This window comes from Oryctolagus cuniculus, chromosome 13, assembly GCF_051225735.1.
Source record: "Oryctolagus cuniculus isolate XC-2025 breed Fujian yellow rabbit chromosome 13, ASM5122573v1, whole genome shotgun sequence".
Classification (NCBI taxonomy): Eukaryota; Metazoa; Chordata; class Mammalia; order Lagomorpha; family Leporidae; genus Oryctolagus; species Oryctolagus cuniculus.
The window spans coordinates 62715292-62735912 of NC_142879.1; the positions used below are offsets into that span (position 1 = coordinate 62715292).

General features: G+C 41.1%; 1 protein-coding gene across 2 annotated transcripts in view; it reads right to left on the bottom strand.

Annotated features, from left to right (window-relative positions):
- Positions 1–19944, bottom strand: part of PLD5 (phospholipase D family member 5) — a 410403-nt gene extending 390459 nt beyond the window's left edge. For both annotated transcript variants that reach the window (XM_051820761.3, XM_070055590.2), the window contains exon 1: positions 19291–19944. In XM_051820761.3, coding sequence (XP_051676721.1) covers positions 19291–19479 — 189 coding nt within the window. In that variant the 5' untranslated portion in view covers positions 19480–19944. The remainder of the gene's footprint in view (positions 1–19290) is intronic.
- Between the last annotated feature and the right edge of the window lie 677 nt (positions 19945–20621).

Genomic DNA, 20621 nt, shown 5'->3' on the forward strand with positions numbered 1-20621 from the left:
AATAAATATACACTTAAAACAAAAACATGATTAATGCTTTCACAGGGCTTTCATGAAAGATGACAAATGAATATAGGAGTAGAATAAAGGTACTTTGAAAGAATAGTTTAATTTTTTTTCAAGATGTATTTATTTGAAAGTCAAGTGAGAGAAGGACAGAGGGACAGAGAGAAATTGATTCCACCCACTGATTCAATCCCCAAAAGGTTGCAATGGCTGAGGCTGGACCAGTCTGAAACCAGGAGTTTCATCTGCATCTCCCACATAAGGGGCAAGGCCCCAGGCACATGGGCCATCTCCCACTGCATTTCTCAGGCCATTATTGGGGAGCTGGATAAGAAGTGGAGCAGCCAGGACATGAACCTGTTCCCATGGACAACACTGGCATCACAGTCCGTGGATTAACCCTCCACACCACAATACTGGTCCCAAATAGCTGGGTTTTCTAAAATATTTTTGAAATTTCTTGGAGCCAGTACTCAACCCAGGCACTCAAATATTGGATGTAAGTGATCACAGTAGCATCTTAAGCACTGCACCAAATATCCACACCTTTTCTATTAAAATTAACCCTACTCTAATGGTACCTTCGTAGACAGGCTTTCTACTAGGAGCCTGATTAAAACAGTTCCCACTTCCCACAGCTGCTCCCTGCTTCATTTTCTTCATTGTACTCACAATGTAAAAAAAAAAAAAAAAAATCACAATACATATCACCATATGTGCATAGTGTTACTACCTATTCCCTCACTGGAATCAAAACACAACCACTAAATTTGTCTTGTCCACTGCAGTACATCCTATGGCCAAAAACTCTGCCTGGCACAGAGTAGGTATCAGTCAATGTTTGTTGAATAAATGAAAGATGAAATGTTGTGATGACCATTCTCAAATAAAATGTGTAGGCATAGAGAGCCATTTCCTTAAAATAAATTCATAAAGAAAAAAATGGTAGCCCAAAGGGCATTAATGGTATTAACTCATTGGATGTATGCTGCCAAATTATTAGACATAAGGGCTTTACAATTTACTTTTCCCAAAAGAGGAAGGGCTCATATCTCTATTCTCACTAGCATTTGGTAGTATGTTTAAATGCTAAAAATTTTACTATTAATTTTTATCTATTTGTTTTAAACAATGGCCAATTTAGATGTAGTTATTGCTCATTAATGTTGGAGAGAAGATGATCAAGGGAATATCTTAGACATAGTTTGTTGTTCTTCTCAGTCTTTCTGTGCAACAAGTAGGTTTAATGGAGAAACAAAAATTTTAAGAATAACTGAAGAAAAAGACAACTAAATAGATCCATAATGACTAAATGTCATATTTGCAGAATGACAGAGATGGAAGGTTAGGTACAACAATAGGAGTCACACCTACATACCATCTAGACTAATAGTAATTAATGTTTTTAAGTCAATTCACTTTTTTAGAAAACTTAAGAACATTTATGTGAAAAGGAAATTTTCTATCAGCACTATACAATAAAGCCTAGTATTCCTAGCTTGGTCCCTGCCTGACCCTATCTTTCTATAGGGGATATAGGTGGTAAGACAGTTGCTGAAGACTAACAAGCAAAGATCTCATGTTCACTCAATAGACAGGATTCAAAGACCATTGAAGAAGGAATCACGTACTCATTAGGGAATCCAAAATTGGCCACATCATGCCTGTACCTCCTAAATTCTCACTCATCAGTAGTGCCTTAGTGAATTTCAGACCAACAAACCTGAGCAGACAGCAAAGCAACTGGACAGAACTGCATCTGAGCACAGTGCACATTTCTTCTCATACTGAGTCAGAAATAACTATTATGTAATATACAATAATTATAATATTAAACTCAGTGCCTTCCAGGTGACCTTCACTTCTCCCTTCTTTGCCACATTGGCTGCTCCGTCTACTTTCAGACAGACCTCTGCCTGTTTCACCAACACAGATACAGTAAGTTCTTTACTATAAATGTTAACAAAGAATTAAAATATATACATTTGTTTTGGAAGCAAGTATCTCTCATTAGAATTCACAGATATGAAAGGCTAAGGAACAAGCAAGGAAAAATCCAAATAGTGCATCTTTTAAGCTTCAGAACACATTATGTGGCTGGGAGAATAAATAAGCAAGATTTACTTTCCTCTTATTGGTTCAACATAAAATGGAGATATATTAACTTTGTAGATATACAGAGGGCAGAATTTAAGCCTGAAAGTAGTCTAAGATGCTAAGCCACAGTTTAGTTATTAATCTCATTTATTCATGACTGTAGCTACCACTCATATGCTAATGACTCGCAAGTCTACATCTGCAACCCTGATGTCTCTCTGAATTTCCAGCAATACCTAACTCTATTGGATATTTCTGTCTCAATATCTCACAAGAACCTCAAATTTAGCATATTCAGAAAAGCACATCATCTTTCCCTTCAAACTCCATGATTACCCTTGGATTTATAATGTTGGTGACCACCATCTAGGAAGTTAGCAAAGAGAGGAAACTAAGTGACCTAGGGCTTAGTCCTCTTGATTACTTCCCATAACAAACTAGCAAACAAGCACATACGATGCCTCTGTTAAAGAATTTATTTCTGTGGTGTAGCAGGTAAAGCCGCTGTCTGCAGTGCCAGCATCCCATATGGCTACCAGTTCGAGTCCTGGCTGCTCCTCTTCTGATCGCACTCTCTGCTATGGCCTGGAAAAGCAGTAGGGGATGGCCCAAGTCCTTGGGCCCCTGCACACACGTGGGAGACCCGGAAGAAGCTCCCAACTCCTGGCTTTGGATCAGCACAGCTCTGGCCATTGCAGCCAATTGGGAAATGAACCATCAGATGGAAGACCTCTCTGTCTCCCTCTGCCTCTCCTCTCTCTGTGTAACTCTTTCAAATAAATAAATCATTTAAAAAAAAATTTTAGGGGCTGGCACTGTGCACAGCGTGTTAATGCCCTGGCCTAATGAAGTGTCGGCATCCCATGTGGGCACCAGTTCGAGATCCGCTGCTCCTCTTCCGATCCAGCTCTCTGCTATGGCCTGGGATAGCAGTAGAAGATGGCCCAAATCGTTGGGCCCCTGCACCCACGTGGGAGACCCGGAAGAAGCTCCTGGCTCCGGATTGGTGCAGCTCCAGGTGTTGGGGAGTGAATCACTGGATGGAAGACTTGTCTCTCTCTGCCTCTGTCTCTGTGTAACTCTGACTTTGAAATAAATAAATCTTTACAAAAAGAATTTATGTAACACTGTTTTAATCATCTCTTACTTATGCAGAATAGTAACAGAATAGAATTATACAATCAAATACCTATTCTGATTAATGGTTCCCAAGACTACTAATTTTCAAATAATTAAGTATAGCAAAGCATACAACATTGTTAAATATAAAATCATATTTCTTGCACTTCTTTAACAAGCCTCTGAACAATTACCAATAATCAGTTAAATCATACATATCTAGTTTTGTGGATGCTTGTGTATACACACATGGGCACCTTTGTATCTCTTCACTTCTGCAAACAAATTTAAGATGGAAACCTATAGAAAATGTAGGACAAAGGGCTACGTGGACAGTCTTATTCTTGACCCAATAACCACCCTTCTCCACTCCCTTCCACCGCCTGTGTTGAGAAGGCGCTCTGAGTTTTAATCAAGGATAAGAAAGTAGAGAGCAGTCCAGTCTCAAGATGACATTTTTTATTTTCTTTGCCAAAAACTGGCTTAGAAATAGCTCCGTGGAACTATCCAATGAGACCTGAGGGAAAAGTCCAAAGAACAGAACTTTGGAGAAACATTTCCACACTATCAAAAAGTGATATAATGTCAGGTATTCTATTCTGGCCCTGGAAGTTTTTTTTTTTTTTTTTAAACGAAGATATGACATGTGGAACTTCGATGTCATTTTAGCACCTGAGAAAGAATCTAAAGGCTGGGGTGCAGAGAGGGAACATGCAAAGGAGCAGGGGATCTTAACCATGTTCAGTTGCCGAATTAACCAATTCTCCCATTTTTATGCATGCTAATAAACTTCCTTACTACTTAATCCATTCTGACATGGGTACTAGTGAAAGCTGAGCTCATTTTAAGTGACAAAGACTAAATGAGCTTTAAATGTTTTCTAGTTTGTGTTTTAATATTACAAAACATATGCTTGTCATTCCTTTTCTTATAGAAGAACAATACACAGAATAATTTTTACATGTTCTAGCCCTTTCAGTTACAGACAGGCAAATGTGTCAGTGAGGAGGAGAACAGGAAGGGCCAATTGACTTAACAAGCAGAGGAACTGCATGTTAGGTGCCTCTCCAAATGTTTTGTTCTAACCACTCTACAGTTTTGTTGAAAGCAGCTAGTTGATTTGTCTTCAAAGTTAAAAAAAAAAAGGGGGGGGGGGCGGCAGCAAATACAGGTGTCAACCAGCAATGTTCAAGGTCCAAATCCTCTAAAGGCTGGAGATTCCAACTCCTAAGACTCTATGATATACAGGGTCCACATGGGCACTACCACCTTTGAACAAAGCCAGGACAGTTCTTCAATTCATTTTCAGACTAAGCAAACTGAATCTTTAATCACAGAGCAATTATCAACACGCTATTCCTTTGCAATCACTACTTCCACCCATGAAAGCATTTCTTACATTGTGACATCTAAAAATAAACTCCAAAGTCTCCCCCAAACAAATGTATGCTTAAGTTTTATTTATGTCATATATAGAATACATATCAGAGATTTATAGCTATAAAATGAAACATGATTTTCCACATGGATTTCTTTTTAAACTAGTTTTTCCAGTTATTCAGAATTTCAAAAAGTTTCTTAAAAATCATAACCCCTGAAATGTAGAATAACATGTGATCTAAGATTTGGGATGTTAACGCTACTATGAAATTGATGTCTTGAAGCTACTGCCTCTAAAAACTATAGAGCAAATCAGTAGTTTTCATTCTGTGCTAATGATGACAGAACAATCAGAAAATGGGTTTAGGTCTAACAAGAAGGCCTAACTAGGCAAAAGGAGGGGATTTATAAATAAGGACACATTTATTTTTGTTAATATTGACATATTACAATTGTATATATTCATGGGATATACATCCAAGTTTACTACAGCATTTTTCATAAAAGCTAAGCTATTGAATCAAATGTCCATCACCTAAAGAATGGATAAATAAAAAAAGCATGCATTTCTAAGGTAGGCTGTGATGGGAACACTTTCTTGCGTTATTATTTTAATGGATTCCACAGACATCATGCCAGGTTCTAACATCATCATCTCATTGGCACTTAAGTTCCATATAAAGGAGACCCACCCTTTGAGCTGTGAATTAAAAATAGCATCATCAGATCAAGATGAAAGACAAGGGCAGACCTCCAGGTGCCCAAGGAGCTTGGAGGTGATGGGCTCAGGTATTCTCACTGCAGTTATGCTGCCCAATCACGTCCACCTCAAGACCAACCAGACTACTCAGAAATCATTATCTTCCTCACCCTTCTGCCACCAGCATCACTAGCCAGAAGGATGGTGTAATAAAAGCAATACAAACACAAATGTAAGAATTGAAAATGAATAGTAGGAAAGAGGCTTTCATAAAGAACAGAAAGTAAAAAGCAAATAGCACTTCCTGGAGACAACACCTAAGTTTCCATTTTTCCCCCTCAGGAAATTAGTAAGAGTGTTGTCACCATTCATAAAAAGCAGGAAAATTCTGATACACATTAGAATCATTTGTTCAACATGGAAGGCACATTTAGAATTTTAACACTGGAAGAAAGCTTTGCTGCATCAATGGTTCTTTGGCACTTAATAATCCTCTACTACTCACTGTATGCAGGATAAACAAATTTTGATGAAGATGAAGCCAATGCATATCTTAGCAATGTTTAGCTAAGAAATTAAATCTAAGTTGCATCCCTAGGTATAAAGACAACTGGGCTGTAATTTTCTGTCACTGAACTTGCTGCCCATGAAGATGTCATTCAAGAAAGATGAACAATTCAGATAAAAGCAAGGTGGAGGGGGGCTCAGGATTAAATCCATGCAGACTCAGCTAAATTGAGGCCTGCTAGGGAGAGATTAAGAGCTGCAGCATGAGAAATAATGATTTTCCTGGGAAGGAAATTCACCCCTAAATGGAGAACAGGACATCAGGATATGCCCCAGACTCTGGAGGAGACGTGAAATCAAGGCATAGAGATTGCATATTTAAGTTCTGATGCCCCAAAGTGATAGAGTTCTAAGAAGAAATAGGGGGCTCAATAACAGGAAAGGTGATTTTCACAGGCAATCTCAGAAGCGCTGGATGCATACGCCAGTTCTACTTTGAAAGCAAGTGGTCAGCATGAGGCACGCTACTGAGTGGGAAGAGATTCTTCCTGATTTAGCAGAGTGACTGGCTTTCATGCATTGGCACAGTTCAGCTTCCAAGAGGTAGGTACAGTAAATTAGCCAGTGTCAGCCTCAGCATAGCATCTGCAAATGCCCTTGACAGCAGAACAGCATCACAGAAACAAAGGTGATCACAATGAGAGCCACTATCCTCAGTAGCAGTGGGGGCCATGCCAAGGATGGAAGATCACCCAGCAGCTTTAGAAACAGCAGGAAGTGGTGCCCTTGGCAAGGACACCACTTCCCAGACATGAGAGGCTATCTCTGGGGCTCATTATCTCTCCTAGCCATTTAAGCTATTCAGAAGAGAGATCTTCAGCAATGCTAATGTCTAGAAATTCTTTTGATCCCTGATCACTACAAATCTAGACACTCAAAAAAATGTTTCTGGTTAAGAAGAGCTGAGTATTAGTAGGCCTTTGGCATTTGTGGATTTAAGATACTTGGTCTAAAATTTTAACAAGCAGCCCTGAAATTTAGCATAATAGAATAATTTACAAAGTTTCAAGCCACAGATCTGAATCATGGGTGCTGTGCAGAAGAGTCTATGGCTGGCTGGCCATGCTTATATTGTCCTCCATATGTCAATGGGACTTTGTCACAATGTCCAACTCTTTTCAGGAAGATACTATACTGAGATGACTGTTCCTTATTAGAATGACAATCTTTTCACTATAGGAATGGTGACAGTCAATAATATGTTTAATTATCCATGTGGATATGTATACTTTGTTGACTACCCTGAGGTAAAGGAGTAAATGTTAATGCAAGGATTAATCTGTGAACCTAATATTCATATCGTACTCAAACTGGACAACTAATCTTGGAATTACATGGGGCAAAGATTATATTAAGTCACTTTCTCCTTTTATCCTTTTAACAAGTCTGTCAGATAAAACAACACAATTCCAAATCTATTGTGCTATAAGAAATGTCTTTATGGATTAGCGACAAAAATAATGGCTCAATAGTTTACCCTACAGCCAATTTATCTGTTGTGTTTTCATTAGAAACATACAAGCAAGAGACAGAATAGGCGGCAGGCTATGTATTAACCTACTTATTTTAGTAGGAATTAAATTTAATGAATGTTATAGGAATTACTAGTCTCTCTCCAGGAAAGACATTAAGTTTTTTTTCTATAATTTTATCAATGAAGATTGAATTAATCCATTTTTTAATGATGGTCAATAATTCTATTCACATAATTTGTCACCAATAGATTTCCAAGATAAAGAAATACGTTTATTCTCAAAAAACTTCTGGACCAAATGAAAATAGTCAAGTGTATCATTTAAAGCTCCTCATCAGAAACCTAGGTCCTTTAACATGGGGAAGAAGAGATAAGTCTTCCTTAAAAATGATACATTCAGCCACTTTCTAAACCAGGAGTTGAACATGGGGATCTGGGACTTAATGTTGCACTTTGAAAAATCAGATTGTGGAAAGGGAAAATTAGTAAGTTTATGGTAGAGAAACCTGGTGAGTGCTAATTTAACCAAATAATCAAGAACAACATCATCAGTAATTTATGAGGCTAGCTAACTAGCATGTATGCTTTGATGAAACAAGAACCAACCCTGTGGGTTCTTTCCAAAAATCCACCATCCTAATCATACAAAAATCAGGCAACTCTAAAATTAGGAATATTCCCCAAACTTCACCAGGATGCTTAGAAGGACAAGGTCATAAAGAACTAGGAAAGCCCGAGAAGCTGTCACAGATCAGAGGTGACTAAGACAACAGGACAACTAAACATAATATAGTACCCTGGATGGGATCCTGGAACAGAAAAAGGACACTAATTTAAAAACTGGTGAAATTCAAATAAAGTCTGGAGCTGAGATGTTAGTACTGGGGGACACTAAAATTGGCTGAGGAGTGCAGGAAATGCTTGTATTATCTTGTAATTTTTCTATAAATCTAGATATTCTGGAACAAAAGTATATTTTTTAAAAAATCTGTCAGGAATCTTATAGTTCAGGCTTTAAGTACTGAGTGCACATTGTCACAGACTAAATCAAGAAGATTAAGGGAATGAAAGAGGCTTGAAAACATTCAGATTAGGAAGTCTTAGTAGGAGGTATTTAATGATCAAGACTGTTAGGTCTTTAAGGGGGGATTTTTGGCAGTTTTGACACATTCCCTGCTATAGAGTATCTCAAAGTCTCTGATCAAGTGTGTGCAGGGCAGGAGCTAAATAACCAGCAGATTTAGGCAGTATGTCATACCAAAGTACTTCAGGAAATAATGTTCTTTTCTTGACTGATTGAAACAAAGGTACAGGGAAATTAAAACAAAAGGCTCACCATAAATAAACTAGATGTTGGACTAAAGTGCCTGTGAAACTCCATTTCTCCAGAATTTTAAAAAATAATCAATGGACTCTCAACCTATGGGATGGTTTAGATAGTCTTGTCTGCTATATTCTCCACCTGACAACTAGAGCACTGGGAATGCCTTTTTGGTAGTTTATCATGATGCTTCTGATTTTTCTCTGAATTTGTTGCATTTCACACCTATAACATGTATTTTGCAAGTAGCATAGGTCACCTTATTCCTTCTCTTGTATGTAAGTTCTGCCTCACTGAACACATTCAAAATCATTCACTTTTTCTTTCAATAGTCAAATTAATGAACATTGTGTGTCTACCAGGCACTATGCTAAGAATTAAGAGTACAGTGTCAGGAAAATGAAACATTGTCTTCTTCCCTTAGTGGAAAGCTTGAAGACAACAATCAGGCAATTAAAAAAAAATAAAAGTTGTGTTAACATGCTATAACAGATGCCTGTCTATGATGTCATAGGATCACAGAAGAGGGACATCCAACCAGGCTTTATGTTTAGAGATGTTGACACATCATTTGAGTCCCAAAGGACAACTAAGTCATAAATAAAGGCCCAATCATAGACATTTGAATTTTAAAAAGCCTGATGCTCAGCTCATTGTAGAAGCAATTATTAGAATCTTTGCTAATTACAACTATAATTGTGAATTAAAACAATAGCAATGGCTTGAGTTCAAAATACAAAGATGAATAAGCAGAATTTCAACTCTCAAAGGGATTTCCAAATATTCCTTGTTCTACATCGATCACACCAATCACCATTTCTGGCATATCCATGACACTCAATATCTGCTGGTGGATAAGCTCGTTCATATTCCCCACAACCAATGCAGCCCCAGTCTTGTGAACTCATTTCATAATACTTCTTGCATTGGTGCTTCATCATTTTTTCATACTTCCATCATCTTCGTGTAACTTCCTTGGCAATTCCCACAGGAACCACTAAGCGACTTTCCATGGCTCTCCCAAATTCTATGTTCTTATTCTTCAACACTGCATGCCACTATCAGTTGTACTGAAATCTGGACTTCCCAAATAAAGTGCCAATTCTAATGTCCCCCTTTTGCTTAAATAATAAAGCTCAGCATCTCCAAAGTCCTTAGGCCCCCCTAATCTACCAATGCAGATGTTTTTACACTCAATCCCCCCCTTAAACAGTATCCTTTTTCTTGCCCAGATGCTGCTCAAAAGTTTTGGTTCATGCCAGTCCTACAACCAGCAGGTCTACTTCCTAAGCTCTTGCATCCAGAACAAACCATCACCAAGTGAATCCTGCCACCTTCTCTGTACCAGGAGAGATTTAAGGTCTCTGTACCAAGGAGACTACAATTCACTAAGCAACTGCAACTACAGGGAGCTCAATATGAATTTATTAAAGAGTAAACTAGTAGAGGAGCTGGCCGTTCAATTATAACACAGTGGAATATGTGCAACAGGATGACAAGGAAGGCTATCTAAAGTAGATGGCAAGGGGAGAAGAAAAGACCCAGGAGCCATAGGGGGATAAAGAAAGTGACAGAGGGAGTCATGGCCCAAGGCTTATGGAGTAGAAAGAGTAAGATAGAGAAACAGATTCCAAGAAGCCAGAGATAAGCAATAAATGTAATGAATGTACATGTTACTCTAAGCTATCATTGAGATATGACATAAAGTATGCAAATCTTAAGCATAGAGTTTCGTAAAGGTTTACTCTGTAACCATCAGCTAAAAAATGAGATGGAACACATGGTTTCCCAGAAGCCCCCAACTGCCCTTTTTACCTTTAAGAAAATCACTAAGTTCTAGCTCTCTAACTTAGTTCTATTTTTTCACATAAGTGGAATCATTTATCTGTCTTTGACTCAATACTATGTCTGAAAGAATCATACACATTATTGCATGCATATGCAGTAGAGAAATATGTGTAATCTCTTATAACTGCTTAGTATATTATAATATATTGTCCATTCAACTACAGTTGGGTATTAGGTACGCATCCTATGGGAGCTACTAAATACAGTGCTTCAATAAACATCTGCATATATGTTTTGGTGTATATAAACACATTTGTTTAATATACACATAGAACCTAAATTGTTGGTAAGATACATGTTTCCATTTAGTAGATACTATCGACGATTTTCTAGAGAGGCTTTGTGAATTATAGTTCTAACAGAAGCTATGAAAGCCATGAATGTTTCTCATTTTCATCAACACTTTGGTCACTCATTTTAACTTCAACTATTCTGGTGGCTGGACTGTCCGCTTTTGTCTAACTTATGATTCCTTGATAACAGCATCAGGTTCCTTGTCGTGCATGAAAATGCCACTTGAATATTCGCTTTTGTGAAGTTCTTGTTTAACTATCTTACATACTTCTCTGTTGGGATATGTTTTACTTATTGATTTGTAGGTGCGCTTCAAAGTTTCTAAATAAAAACTCAGTAGAAGTGGTATCCTTTGTGACTTGCTTTCACCCTCTAAATGGAAACTTTTATAGACAAAAGACACTTAGTTTTTAGATAGTCTATTTTAAACTATGTACTACAATTTGTCTTTTATATTTAAAATTATTTTATTTAAAAGTCATAATATAGTCTAGTCTATTAATCTTATTAAATTGAGATTATCAGGGCCAGCGCTGTGGTGTAGCAAGTAAAGCTGCAGCCTAGAGTACCAACATCCCATATGGGTGCCGGTTCAAGACCCGGCTGCTCCTCTTCCAATCTAGCTCCCTGCTATAGCCTGGAAAAGCAGTAGAAGGTAGCCCAAGTCCTTGGGCCCCCACACCAGTGTGAGACCTGGAAGCAGCTCCTGGCTTCTGGTTCTGGATTGGTGCAGCTCCAGTCATTGTGGCCATTTGGGAAGTGAACCAATGGATGGAAGACCCCCCCCCCCCGCCCCTCTCTAACTCTTTCAAATATAAAAATCTTAAAAAAAAAAAAAACTGATTAGAATTTTCCTAGTCCAAGCTGATTTATAGTATTTTCATGAAGTCTTATTTTACTTTCTGAATCACAATTAAAATTTTTTGTAGATGTAAAAGTAAAATCAAGATCCACTTTTTATATATACAACTGACCTAGCACTTCTTTCTTTAAAGACTATCTTTTTCTCACTGCACTTCAGTGTTGTATTTGTCATAAGTCAAGTACCTAAATACACACAGATCCACCTTTGCACTTCCTAGCTTGTTAATTGATCTATCCTTACATCAATACCACACTTTTACTATACTTGTTTTATAATAAATTTTGAGATCTGAAAGCAGTCTTTTAGGTCTGCTCTTCTTCAGCATTGTCTTGGTTATACTTGGCACTTTGCATCTTTATATTTTATAGAACCATTTCTCAATATATAAATTTGAGGTTTTTTTTTAAGATTTATTTGAAAGTCAGAGTTACAGAGAGGAGAGGCAAAAAGAGAGGCAAAAAGAGAGGCAAAAAGAGAGGCAAAAAGAGAGGCAGAGAGAGGCAGAGAGAGGCAGAGAGAGGCAGAGAGAGAGAGAGAGAGAGAGAGAGAGAGAGAGAGAGAGAGTCTTTCATCCGCTGGTTCACTTCCCAAATGACTGCAATGGCCAGAGCTGACCTGATCCAAAGCCAGGAGCTTCTTCCAGGTCTCCTATGTGGGTACAGAGGCCCAAGCACTTGGGCCATCTTCTAATGCTTTCCCTAGCCACAGCAGAGAGCTGGATCATAAGTGGAGCACCCAGGACTTGAACCAATGCCCACATAGGATACCGGCACTGCAGGCAGAAGTTTTACCTGCTACACCACAGTGCTGGCCCCTACATATTTGGATATTAACTGAAATTGTACCTGCTCTATACATAAATCTAGGGATGGGTTAAACAGGTCTTTACCAACTTTTATTAGCTTTATTCCTAAGTATCTGGTATTATCATACTAATATAACTGGTATTGGCTCTTAGGTTTTTTTGAGTTTTATATAACTCATTGTATCCAATGACTTCAATAAATATGGTGACACTATTAAGTATATCTATTTTTGATTTTCAGATGTATACAATCATATCTTCTAATACTGATAATGTTAATACTTCCTTTAATTCAGTTTTTGCCTATTGCATACAATGCTGAACAGAAGTGATGTTAGTAGACATCTGTTTTTAATATCTTCATAGATGATTTTAATATTTCACCATTAACTGATTATTTTTAAGGAAATCCCTTATCAGAATAAAAGTTTATTTTTGGTTTGTTAAGAATTTTATCATGTTGAGTGCAAATTTCAAATGATGTTTCTTCATCTAAGGTAATCAGGTTTGTTTTTCTGTTAATATAATAAATTACATAAGTTGATTTTCAAATTTTGTTTCAACTTTGCTGGGGTAAACTCAACTTTGCTATGTCACCTTTTCATTATGTGTAACAGTATTCACTACTTATTTTAACTGTATTATATCCTTGTCTAAATAATGTGCCCCTTACAGGCAGGACTCTTATTTTGTTTTGCATTCTGTGTTGCTCATAACACTGGATCCATATTGTAACTATTTATGAAACTGCAAATATCTTGAAGATATCCTATTCTTTTTGTGTATTCTCCACTCACTGGAATACCGATTATATCAAGTAAAAGCTTACTGAATTAAAGCTCTCTCAGTCTCCTCCTTCATAAACACCTATTAACTGATAAAAAGATGTATCAACCAGCAAACTTAAGTTTCATCTTTTCAACTTCTCATGCTATTGCTGGGTCAGACTCAAACATTTATTGGTAGAAATACAAAAATAGCTCAAGTCTGGGAAACACTACGTTCACAGGAATCACTGTCTACTTTGGAGACTAAAGAATGTATTTGTCAACCAGTGCCCAAAATATCCAGTCTTGTGTCACCAGCTAGGTAGTTCAGATTGGGTCCTCTTCATGTATCAGGCAGCAATGAGATTTTTCAACAAAGTGAAGTCTACTTGGGAATGTTTGTGCCCCTCATTAAATCTTTCCAAGGGCTAGATTTGTGATTTTAGAAACTTGGCCCATTTTCCCCCATGTTTCCATGAAAAATTAAAGTGTTATTAAAAGGTTCTATCTGTTAGCCACAGTTTACCATTTTAACTCAATATTTCTGTTGCACCCTACACTCAAGATTGTCTAGAATTCACACTTGCATAGACTATCAGGAAATGTAATGTCCCCAATGTATACAATGTAGGCACCATTTCTGATGTCAGATCTAGCCACAGACTCCATCCACCTAATGATGCCATCTATCAGTCAAATCAGTATCAGAACTTACTACATCTTTGCCATATCCCAGGCAAGTTAAAGCAGAACTGTTACATGCATAGGTTTAAGTCTGAGACAGGTACAAAAGTCCGACAAGAAAAGTAAAAATTTCTAGAGAAATTGGCATGTGACTATTACATGGCAGAAGAGCAGAAAAAGAAACCTTAAGCCCAGTCATCTTGATCCTGTCAAGTTAAATATACTAAGTATGTCACAGACTATGATTATGTTAAAAAAATCAATAAGCCACATTCAACAGAATTCAAAAAATACCGAAGATTCTTCAGAAGAAACCAATGTCAACCCACAGTAAGAGAAGTCCTTTGGTATATTAGTGTACGTTTGCTTCATAGTGACCAATACAATAATGGACACAGCACTAAAATCCAGATATGCACGGACATCTAAACTTTCATCTCTTGATTGATCAGCTAGACAAGCAAAGAACACAGCCTCAGCCTCAAGTTTGGTTTGTTTACCTATAATCCTAGTAAATGTTAACATTCTTAAGCTTTGCCAGGCTGTGTCTGCTTATCTGCTTGATTTTTAGTGGAACATTTTAAAGATTCATTCCCTTAGGTTGAACTTTGTCTTTCGGTGTTTTGCTGATCTGCTCTGTGGGGTATAGTACGTTCACGGATCTGCTCTGTGGGACATAAATGGCATTACATAATATGAGCCAGACCACTGTGACCAAGTTTTCTTCAATCCATTTATTCCTTGCTTATCATGTGAATAATTCATACCAAGAGGCAAGTGTGCACTTGGCATTTATTTACTCTTCACTGGTAGCATAAACTCTATTAAAAGTTGATGTAAATTCACACTTCAAGAAGAACATCTTTAAATTTGAGGCATTTACCAAACAAAGACATTATAGCAGCTCATTGCAAGTGTGAACCTTAAGGTTTCTGTTCTTTTATTCTTTACTGACTCTTCTGCTTTCTTTTGCAAGTTTAAAATTGCTTGTCTGAGCCACCTTGCAGATATATGAAATATTGGTTGACTTAATTCCACCAGCACAAGCTGGGAAAGAAAGCACAGGCTGAGAATGGGGCAAGGAGCTGTTCTCTGCTGGCAAGGTCCAGCACACAGAATAAGTACCAGAAGACTCAGCTCAGAAAGGCCAGGCAGGAAGCAAACAAGGTCCCCTGGGCAAGAAGAGTCAGATTCCACAGAGACTGGATTGAAAACCAGACAAAGGGACAGCGTAACAGGCCAAGACACTGAGCTGGACTTGCTGGCCAAAGGATCCACGCACTGAAGGCCTAGGACTATAATGCAGGTAACTGTTGGGTGGAAACTGGTGACAAAGCTGAGTGTAGAAGCCCTCTGGGTGGAGTGCTAGGTTTCAGCCAGAGAGCCAGGCAGCACCTGAGAAGTAATCACACCTGTTAGGCATTTAACAAAGGCCAAACACTCCATTTAATGCTTTATGTGCTGGGTTAGTTCTAATCAGCATTCGTGAATTCTTTCTTCCTTCTGAGCCTTGGCCACCTCTCTCTTCTCCAGCCCTTTTGCAGTGAGCCTTGGCCATGAACCTTTGGCCAATAAATGTGTCAAATGGACACATTATTCCTAGTGGAAGCATTGAGAGCCATTCTGAGTCACCAACATCCCTGAAGCTGCCTGGGCAATCATGCAAACAAGTATCAGGAGGCAGTCTCCCTCAGAAAAGCAACAAAGACAAGGTGAGTCCACAGCCAACATGCACAGTTGAGAAACATCAGGGAAAATATAATTTTGTGGTGTTGAGCCCCTGGCAACTGGCAACAGTCTGTCTGTAATATAGACGTAGATGGTCTCATTTAATCAACCCAGCAAGCCTGTGACTCCTTTAAGGATCATCCTGCTGACTGTAAGTCCTTTGGCTAAGATCACAAAGTTAATATGAAATGGAGTCAAAATCTAAATCCAGGTCTATCTAACCAGTGACCCTGGTTACTTTAGCAAGAGCCAATTAAGTAGGGAAGAAAAGGTATTTCCATCTCCATTAAAAACAAACAAATGACCAAAAAGGAAACTTCCACCTATTTAACTGGCACAAAACCCAGATCCTGAGCCAAGAAGCCTCTGCATTTCTTCCCCGTCGCAAAGGAAAAGTTCAAAAAGGGCACCGAGCACCAAAGGACACCAAACTAATGCCATGCTGTCCTCTAGCACAGCCAACCCCTATTAAATGATAAAGTGGCAAAGGGCTGAGAGAGCAAGGGCAGCTCAAGGGTCCAGGGAGTGCCCCCTTGTTCCTCTTCCTTGTTAGACTATAATTCTTCACTCTTTCTTTAGAATGAAAGTGAATATAGGACCCTACAGAGACTACTACTTCAAAAGCCACACCTCTGAAGCTATGGACATGATGTGGAAGAACAGAAAGGAACAGACCCTAAGAATCAAAGAGCATTCTTTGCATCTAAAAAGACAGCACTCCCTTTGGGGCCAAGAACGTTACTTTTTTCTTGATTTTTCTAAGTGGTGTTGCAAAATTCATGGTACAGAAAACAACTTCCTTGTGGCTTCTATTGGTGACATGAGAATAAAAGATCCTCCCACATAAATGTAGTTCTCAATAGGTGTTCATCTCAAGTACAGATCAACCAATGACAGGAGCCAGTTCCTGTCATTCTTTTCTCCAATCTGGAGGTTAGTCCTATAGCCTTTACACCAGAAAAGGACAGAGAAACTACTCTCGTTTTTAGTGAAGAGGGTGGAAATAGATTCTTTAACTGTCATTTTACAGCACGTTATTGACTTTCAGATGAAGCCATGCCTCTGAAGTCTGGACAGAGTCCACACACTGCCACATTTCATCTCAGGGAATTCCATTATTGTGATGACTGAAGATGAGTGTCATTTGAAGTCATAACTTATTTATTCCCTTAATTCGTAGACTGCCTTTTAAACTACCAGCAAAATAACTGAGTAGGCTGTTTTCAGGCATATGATTTCCATCATAATTACTAATTCATTTTTTCTAGATAATAAAAACAGTGGTCATCCATTTGATCAGACAGATCAGAAGGGTGTTTAAGCCACCATATATATCACCTTTGAATTTCTAGGACACATTCATCCTAATCCATGCAACTTCTGCATCAGAAGGCATCACATAAGTTTCAATGTTGCCTATAATGAAGTCAACATTACATTTTCAGGTCTTCTATAGCAAGAATGTACCAGAGTACATTTGTTAGGAGATTTTAAATCTCAAATACCATATCAGAATTTACAATCAAACTGCCTGAAACATCCCAGCATATGAAATATGATACAGATTATAAGTACTAGATGCTTGAATTCACATAAAATCACGTTTTATATGATCTTAATACTTTCAAAGCATTTTCATAAAAATTCATTGAAAATGTCTGATATTTCCAAGGAGCAAGAGAATATCACCAATAAATGCATTTGAAGCAAAGCTCCCTTTCTGGCTGAAAGTGGGCATAGAGGAAAACATCAGAATAGACTATGCATGTCATGTAAAATATAGTTGAGAAAGCAAAACAAATGCTATGCAGATTTAAATAACAAATGAGGTGATTTTTTTTTTTTTTTAATGAATGCAGTGCTCTCTTTGGGAGCATGTGAGTGAAGGAGAAAACACAGATGTTCTCCTGCTCTGAAGCAACCAGATTTTTTCTTCGGCCTCTCAACCCCTGGAGCACCTAGCATCCTACACTCCTGTAGAAAGATAAGGCTGCCATGGCTCACATGGTAGACTGGATACTTTCAATGAAAACCAAGAAGTGAGAAAGCATTTAAGTGAAATATGTGCAGCATCTGTGACTCAAGAAGACAGTCATAAAGTCTGCACTATTGATTTTCAGGAGAATAAAGGAAACAGATCAGCTAAAGGTGCGAGCTGCAAATGAGCACACATTCAAAGTGGGGAAAATACTGAAGATATCGCCTACCATCATGTTAAGGCTAGACCATTTTTCCTGGTACCCAGATTAACATCAAGAGCCAAATTACAGCAAGATACTATTTGCTCCCTTTAACATTACCAGTGCTTCCACTAATTCTGGAGCATGCACTTTCTAAAAGTATGTGTTGCCTTTTGGAAAACTTGCCATCCTGGAAACCTCTTTCAGCTACTTCTCGGGTCTTAAGCAGCCGAGACATGCTTCGGATATTAGCAAATGGCTCACTACGCACAAGCCAGAGCTTGCTATACAACTTAAAGCTTTAAATTGCGCTTTCAATGACTTAATAAGACTAAGTTAAAAAAAAAAGGCGCAGCGAACCTTCATTTCACATCCTAGTAGAGAAATAACCCTTTGAAAGCTTTTTGCTGGGAAGCCTACTGGTGCTGCAAAGCCCAGGAGAGGCGCTGGGGGATGGGAGGGGTGGGGAGGCAGATGAGATTCAGGTGCAGTGGTTGGTGACCCTAGAGTTCCAGGAGTCCGCTGTGTTATCACTGCGTTGTGACCCGAATGTAAGGAAACCTCCTCATTCCACTAACACTCCCTTTGGGCTGTGCAGCGCTGCGGGAAGAAACAGCATCTTTGCAGCTAAGTTGTGCTGCACTCTCGACCTGATTCTCTTAGGTTCATCCTAACACCCGGTTGAAGAAGATGCTGACGGGTTACATTTGAAACTGTGGAGCCGCTAAGGCGCCTTTTCAGGACTTTTTCCTTCCAGAATGGCAAGCCTTGGGGGCTCAACCCCAGCACCAGCACCGCCTCGCAAGCAGCCGCACCTGGGAGGAACAGGGGTCCGGCTCCTCCACAGGTCCCACGCCCCAGGGCGGCCGGTGTCCACGGAACAGAACGATCCGCTCCCTCTTTTCCCTCTCTTTGCAACGCGAAAATTTTTCCCTACTTGGGCTCTAGCAGAGAGGATCGCCAACTGCTCATCGCAGCGGACACGCGGTAGAAAACTCGAGTTTGTGCGCGAACCCAGACTGGGTGGCTAGCTACAACTTTGTGGTTTCCGTAATCTGTTAGTTTCCGGACTCAATAACCAGCCACTCCTCAACACACTAGCAAATGGCCCTCTAAATATCCTGCTGCTATGCAACACCGGCTTCCTCGGAACCACGCTCGCGGCACTTCCACACTTCTTGATCATCCCGCACAGGTACCCCAGGAACGCAGTGCAAATAAACCCCACAGCGGGTGTGCAGGGGCCAGGTGGTGCCTGAGCGGGAACCGAACCCCCCCCCCCCCTTCTCCGCAGGCTGGGCAGTGAGGCAAGAAAGTGCAGGAGAAGATGCCCGCGGCCGGGACAAGGGACCCACATGCTCGCGCCCTGCACCCGGCCCCTGCGCTCCACGCGCTCGGGGAGGGGCGCGAGCGGCAGGTGCGGGGCTGAGAACCCAGGGAGCGAGCAGCCCTTACGTGTTCCAGCTTGTCTTTCCTCCGAAGCCAGACGCTGGCGCTGTAGTCCTGCTGCTTGACGCTGCTGTAGAAGTTCGCGCCCACTCGGGTCAGGCTCGGCGAGGGCTCCTTGGGGCGGCTTTTGAGCCTCATCTGCTCGAAGCCCTCGTGGGGGGAGGCCGAGAGCCACTCGTGCTGCCGGATCTCCATCCTGACATGACCAGGCGGCGGCCGGAGCGCAGCGGGCTCGGGACGCGCGCCGGGGGAGCCGGGCGCGGGGGGCGAGCGGGAGGCCCCAGGCAGGCGCTGCAGGAGGAACCGGCGAAGGAGCGAGCCGGCACGGGGAGCGCGCTGCCGGGCGGGAGGAGAGGGGCCGGGCGGGGGAGCGCGCGGGGGGACCCGCGGGAGGCAGGGGGAGGAGCAGCCTGCTCCGGGGTAGGGCCGGCGGCTGCGGTCCGGAGCGGAGGTTCTGCTGGCGCCACCGACTGGGGCCCGAGGTCGGCCCGGGGCGGCGGCAGCAGCGGCGGCTGCCGCGGCAGCGGGGGTGGGTGCGGTGGGAGGGGCCGCCGCCCGTTGGCGCAGTGAGGAGCCGCGGCCGCCGCCGCGGGCTGCGAGCCCGGCCGCGCCCCTCCCGCCGCGCCCAAGACCCCGCTGCGGACGCGCCTCTCCCCTGCCCGCTACCAATCTCCCTGGCTCCTATGCACTGGAAAGCCAGGCAGCCGGTGCAGAAGGGGGCGCCTCGTCCCTCCAGCTTTGCGAGCGCGGGGCGGGCTCGGGCGAGAAATACTCGGGGAACCGCCCCCGCCCCGCTGCTCCCGGGCCCCGCCCCCGCCTAGCTCGGCCCCTCTTCCTGAAAGTTCACTAACTTCCACCTGGGGGCTTTTTCGTGTCGCCCAGGGCACTCAGAACAGACTGCCAGGTAACCCCCAGAAAATGGCCACGCGGACCTGTGATTTCCCCTGGCGGTTCACAGTACTTTGAGGATGCAACGCTGCAAATCCTCTGGGCTGAAGGAGCAGAGCAGGCGGGCGAGCTGGACCCAGGGCAGCCCGGCCCGCAGTGTCCACGCTGACCATGCCCCACGCGCTTCCCGGCCGCTCCAAGTGGCTTGCACCTGTGCTCATTTGACTTTGGTCATTGAGTGTGCATGACCTGCAGTTGTTTCTTTTCCCAGGTTCTAAGCCCCTGGGGTCAGATTTTACTCCTCCAGGCTTTTTTTTTTTTTTTTTTTTTTTTTTTTTTAACTTGTATGTTGGCTCCCAGGTCTAAAACAGCTAAGCCTGGTGATTATTAACAATGAGATGGCCTGTTGATAATTAAATCTTAAACCTCATTGTCTTTTTGCTCTCTTT